At 39.8% G+C, this 6,154-nt stretch overlaps 1 protein-coding gene across 1 annotated transcript; it reads left to right on the top strand.

Annotated features, from left to right (window-relative positions):
• The first annotated feature begins 398 nt into the window (after positions 1 to 398).
• Positions 399 to 1,754, top strand: LOC101585526 (SWI/SNF-related matrix-associated actin-dependent regulator of chromatin subfamily E member 1). Its single transcript, XM_004626608.2, has one exon. The coding sequence runs from the start codon at positions 453 to 455 to the stop codon at positions 1,686 to 1,688; it is 1,236 nt and encodes a 411-aa protein (XP_004626665.1). The 5' UTR covers positions 399 to 452; the 3' UTR covers positions 1,689 to 1,754.
• The last annotated feature ends 4,400 nt before the right edge of the window (positions 1,755 to 6,154 follow it).

Genomic DNA, 6,154 nt, shown 5'->3' with positions numbered 1-6,154 from the left:
TCCATTTGAATTTCTCATGGTCTATGGAGGGGCTTGGCAAAAGGGCCTACTTTTCCTGCTCTGCCAGTTCTCTCTCCTCATTGCCATGCTCAGAGTCACTTCATTCCATTTCCCATAGTTTCAAACTCATCTGCTGCAATTTATACTTTCTTCTGGATTTGTACAAAGTTAGAACTTTCTACTTGCTGAAGAAATTTTCTTATACTTCTGTTCCAACTAGGTAGGCCATAAATTCCTCTGCCTCTGGAAGATACACTTCTCCAATATTTATTTCTCCTCATTGTTCAACTAGTGTAAGATAAAAATATAATAACAATTCAAGAAGATTTAGTAGAACAGGAGTCTTTCTCAGGAAAATTCTTTTCAAATGCTGCTAAAAATTATTCTTCTCGGCCGGCGGCCCGCGGTGTCTCAGATTCATTCTTAAGGAACTGAGAACTTAACCTTCCAAAATGTCAAAAAGACCATCTTATGCCCCACCTCCCACCCCAGCTCCTGCAACACAAATGCCCAGCACACCAGGGTTTGTGGGATACAATCCATACAGTCATCTCGCCTACAACAACTACAGGCTGGGAGGGAACCCCGGCACCAACAGCCGGGTCACGGCATCCTCTGGCATTACGATTCCAAAACCCCCAAAGCCACCAGATAAGCCGCTGATGCCCTACATGAGGTACAGCAGAAAGGTCTGGGACCAAGTAAAGGCTTCCAACCCCGACCTGAAGCTGTGGGAGATTGGCAAGATCATTGGTGGCATGTGGCGAGATCTCACTGATGAAGAGAAGCAAGAATATTTAAACGAATACGAGGCAGAAAAGATCGAGTACAATGAGTCCATGAAGGCCTATCACAACTCCCCCGCGTACCTGGCTTACATCAATGCGAAGAGCCGTGCAGAGGCTGCGCTAGAGGAGGAGAGCCTGCAGAGACAGTCGCGCATGGAGAAAGGAGAGCCCTACATGAGCATCCAGCCTGCGGAAGACCCCGATGATTACGATGATGTCTTTTCCATGAAGCACACGGCCACCGCCCGTTTCCAGAGAAACCATCGCCTCATCAGTGAAATCCTCAGCGAGAGCGTGGTGCCCGACGTCCGGTCCGTCGTCACCACTGCTAGAATGCAAGTCCTCAAGCGCCAGGTCCAGTCCCTCATGGTTCACCAGCGAAAACTGGAAGCCGAACTCCTTCAGATAGAGGAACGGCACCAGGAGAAGAAGAGGAAATTCCTTGAAAGCACAGATTCATTCAACAACGAACTCAAAAGGCTGTGTGGGCTGAAGGTGGAGGTGGACATGGAGAAGATCGCGGCAGAGATTGCGCAGGCCGAGGAGCAGGCCCGCAAGCGGCAGGAGGAGCGCGAGAAGGAGGTGGCAGAGCAGGCGGAGCGTGGCCAGGGTGGCCTGGGCCCCGAGGAGGAGCAAGCGCCCGGCAAAGCCGAGGAGAAGAAGGACGAGGAGAGCCTCCCGATGGAGACAGAGGAGTCACACCTGGAAGAGGCAGCAGAGAGCCAGCAGAACGGCGAGGAGGGCACGTCCACACCCGAGGACAAGGAGAGCGGACAGGAGGGCGGCGACAGCCTGGCGGAAGAGGGGACCAGCGACAGCAACACCGGCTCAGAGAGCAACAGTGCCACTGTGGAGGAGCCGCCGTCAGACCCCATCCCGGAAGATGAGAAGAAGGAATAAATGTTGCCTTGTTTTATGTGTCCTAAATACTTTTTTAAATGAAAAAAAAATGTTTTCAGTTTTAATGGTAAAAAAAAAAAATATTCTTCTCTACCTTAAAAGAAGTATTGTTTGTTTGTTTTTCTTTTTTAAGAGAAGGCCTCACTAGACAGTTTAAGCTGGAATTCAACTCACCATGTAGTCCAGATTGGCGTTGTACACAGAGATGCACTTGCCTCAAACTCCCAAATGCTGGGATTATGTATTTGTGCTAACATGCCCATCTTAAAAGAAGCCTGTAAAAATAAAAAGAGATTTTGCTGACATTTTGTAAGCAAAAATATTCCAGTTATACACAGATTCATGTGAAATTTTTCCATAATTTTTTTGAGAAACAAATAGCCATGAGACAATTTCAAATCCAATTAGTAGGACAGTTTCAATAATTAATACATTGCATATTGTTGTCTTATTGATTATTCATTGTACAAGAAGCAAACATGATATCCTGTTTACAAAAACTATTTGAACAAATCTTTCTGTTCATTGAATTAAAAGAATGTAGCTGTATATCTATCATAACTATATAGAATATACAGATACAAAATGGTCGTACATTTCTATCCCCCCATTTTTTGGTTTAGTTTTGTCATTTAAATATTGTAGGTGTGCGAATTCAGCAAAACATTCAAAAGTAGTCCAGTAGTCCATAATAGTAGTGGGATTTCTGTAAGACTGGTGATGTCAGAAGTTGTTGACTTGAGCCTTTTGCAGCTCAGCATATTATTATGGCTTTACTTTTTATACTTTGCCTTTCTACTTTTTTGATAGATGGTTAAGACCAAGATGAAGTAAGACCTGTATAACAAGAAATGTGACTTTTGTATCTGATAAGGTTAGTCAAGTCCCCTCAGGATTTATCCTGTTACCCTGTACAGCTGACACTTTGTCAGTGTCAGCCATAGGGATGAGTCACAGGCATTGCTTGACCAATTTTCTCTCTGTGGAAGCCTGAGAGAATGTTTTCTCTCCATGTGAGTCTCCTTAGGCACACTCTACATCATTGATCACTTTCCTCTGTGACCCCATAATCTCCTTGATCAGAATATTTGGGACACAACTGAATTATATGATGTTATAGTACAGGTTCTCCTATGTCCTTAGTCTTCACTGACCTTGAAAGGCTAGGGCCAAAATGTTAGCTGCCCTTTAAGCCCTCCTTTTTCTCTAATTTTTGGTCTGCAAACTTAGGTTGTTAACCCTCTAGAAGAGCAGCTTGTTGTTATTACTCTACAGCCTAGGCTGTTGAGCTTAACCTCACTATCTGTCTGAGTATCAGACATCTTAGGCATAACATGCAGCAGGTATTTTTCATCAAGTATTGATATGTTAAACTTTAAATCCCTACAGAATATGAAGAAAAAATTTAATTTAAATATATTTAAAAATAGGAATAAATGATTACATATTTTTACATAGAAGTTTACAAATATAACCATATATAGCATTGTAGCCGAACAGTCCCACAACACCTGTTTTCTTGTCTCCTGCTTTCATTCACCACCCCCTTCTTTTGTAAACAAACATCTACCTGAGAGACAGCACAGCAGCAACCAATATGTCATGACAAGTAGCACTTATTCACAAGACCAGAATGACAGGCACTCCAAGCATGACCCTACTATTACACATTGCCATCATCAGTGCAGTTGCTTAGTTCATAGGTATCGACATATATAGTTAGTCAGGGTGAGAATCCTACCAATCAACTGCTAGCTTTGAAAGATGCCTGAGGATTCTCAGGATCATTGCCTTACCCATCCTGTACATATACATGTATGGCTTTGCCCCTGTCATGTTTTCTACCTTTTCTCCTTGCTCTCTCTTCACTATCTAACCTGCAAGTTCTTGCTTTCCTTTCAATTGTGTCATACCTTTCTATTCGTATGTCTTCTTTTGAATTCTTATACTAAGGAGACTATATAATATTTACACATGTGGTTCTGGTTTATTTCACTTATGGGTAAATTTTCAAGTGGCATCCACTTAAATATGAAGGCTTTGAGTTTATCATTCTTTATAACTGAGTAATACTCCATTGTATAAAAATATCACATCTTTTTCATCTGTTCCTCAGGTGATGGATATCTTGGTGGTTTCCAAGATTTGGGTATCAAAAATTGTGCTTCTATAAACATAGGTACACAAATATCACTATGATATGATGTTTTCACATCCTCCAGGAAAATTCCCAGCAGGGGGATAGCTGGTTTGACTGGGATTTCCAGTCCTAGGATTTTAAGGAGTCTCTACACTGATTTCCATAATGGTTGCACCAGGCTACATTCCCACCAGCAGTGGAGAAGGGTTCTTATTTCCCCACAGCCTCTCCAACATTTGTTGTTGGTTGATTTCTTTATGATAGCCATTCTTTCTGGAGTGAGATGATATCTCAGTGTTGTTTTAATATGCATTTCATGGATGGTTAGTGATGTGGAGCATTTTTTCATATATTTATTCATTTCTTTAATTTCATCCTCTGAGAAATGTGTGTTCATCTCAGATGCCCATTTCTGGATTGGGTCTTTATTTTGGGGGCCCTAATGTTTTTTAGTTCTTTATAAGTTCTAGAGAGCAGACTTTTGTCTGAGTGTTCATTAGTTAAAATTTTTTCCAAATTTGTAGGTTGGCTTTTCACTTTGTTGGCAACTTCTTTTGACATGCAGTTGTTAATTCTTTCAAGTGTTACCCATGAGATTTGACTTTTGTTCGTGAACTTTTTGCCTACCCCTATGTCTTCAAGAGTTCCTCCTACTTTCTCTTCCAGATTTAGTGTTTCTGTTTTCATGTTTAGATCTTTAGTGAATTTTGACTTTAGCTTCAAGCATGATGATAGACCTGGGTCAAGTTTTAGTTTTTGGCATGTAGAGAGTCAGTTTTTCCAGCACCATTTGTTAAAGAGGCTATGTTTCTTCCAATGAGCATGTTTAGCCCATTTGTCAAAGATAAGGTGACTGAGAGTGTTTGTAGAGGCTTCTGCACCTTCTAGTCTATTCCATTGATCCTCAGGTCTGTTTAGTTTCCAGTATCATGCTGATTTTATAACAGTAGCCTTGTAGTATAATTTCAAGTCAGGAATTGTAATTCCTTCTGCTTGTCTTTCTTGCCCAGATTTGCCTTTGCTATTATAGGTATTTTCTGGTTCCAAATAAATTTTAGGAATGATTTCTCTAGGTCTTTGAGGTATGTTGGTGGTAGTTGATAGGGACTGCATTAAATCTGTACAACAATTTTGGGAGTATGGTGATCTTCACGATGTTGGTTCTTCCTATCCAGGAGCAGGGAGTATTTTTCTATTTTTTAAAATCTTCTACAATCTCTTTTTCCCGAGTATTGTAATTTTCCTTGAAAAGATCTTTGACTTCTTTAGTTAGATTAATTCCAGCATATTTCATTTTCTTTGGTGCTATTGTAAAAGGTATTGTTTCTATAATTTCCCTGTCAGTGTGTTTGTTATCTGTGTAGAGGAATGCTATTGACTTTTGGGTATTGACTTTGTATCCTGCTATGCTACTGAATTTCTGTATTAACTCTAGTAGCTTCTCGGTGGAGTTTTTTGGGTCTTCCAAGTAAAGTATCATGTCATCTGCAAATAATGATAATTTAACTTCTTCTTTACCTATTTTTATTCCTTTTATTTATCTCTTGTCTAATGGCTCTAGCTAATAATTCCAGAACTGTATTGAATAGGAGTGGTGATAGAGGACATTTTTGTCTTGTACCAGATATGAGAGTAAAGCCTTTCAGTTTTTCCTCATTTAGAATTATGCTTGCTGTTTGGTTGTCATAGATGGTTTTTATCAGATTGAAATAAAGGCCATCTATTATAATTTTCTGTAGGACTTTGAACATGAATGAGTGTTGGACTTTGTCAAAAGCCTTTTCTGCATCAATTAAGATGATCATGTGGTTTTTAGATTTCACTCTATTGATACAGTGTATTACATTTATAGATTTGCATATATTGAACCATGATTGAATCCCTGGGATGAACCTACCTGGTCATGGTTTATGATCTTCTTGATCATTTACTGTATTCTATTTGCTAGGATTTCATTGAGGATTTTTGCATCTATGTTCATGAGGGAGATTGGCCAGTAGTTCTCATTTTAGTTGCATCTTTCTCTGGTTTTGGTATCAGTATAATACTTTCCTCCAGGAATGATTTTGGTAGAATTGCTTCCTTTTCAGTTTAATTGAAAAATTTGAGGAGTATTTGGATTATATCTTCCATAAATTTCTTGTATAATACAGCTGTGAATCCATTGGGGCCTGAACTTTTCTTTGTGGGAAGGCTTTCTATTACATTTCATATTTCATTGGCTGTTATTGAGTTATTGAGAGTTGCTATATCTTCTTGCTTCAGGTTTGGTAATTTATACCTTTCTAGGAATCTGTCCATTTTTTTTTTTTTTTTGTGTCTTCTA

Source organism: Octodon degus, unplaced genomic scaffold (genome assembly GCF_000260255.1).
Source record: "Octodon degus isolate 3935 unplaced genomic scaffold, OctDeg1.0 scaffold00016, whole genome shotgun sequence".
Classification (NCBI taxonomy): Eukaryota; Metazoa; Chordata; class Mammalia; order Rodentia; family Octodontidae; genus Octodon; species Octodon degus.
This window is presented reverse-complemented; position numbering and strand designations above follow the sequence as displayed.

Excerpts from the sequence above, each read along its gene's own strand:
- LOC101585526 (XM_004626608.2), top strand. The coding sequence starts at position 453 with ATGTCAAAAAGACCATCTTATGCCCCACCTCCCACCCCAGCTCCTGCA.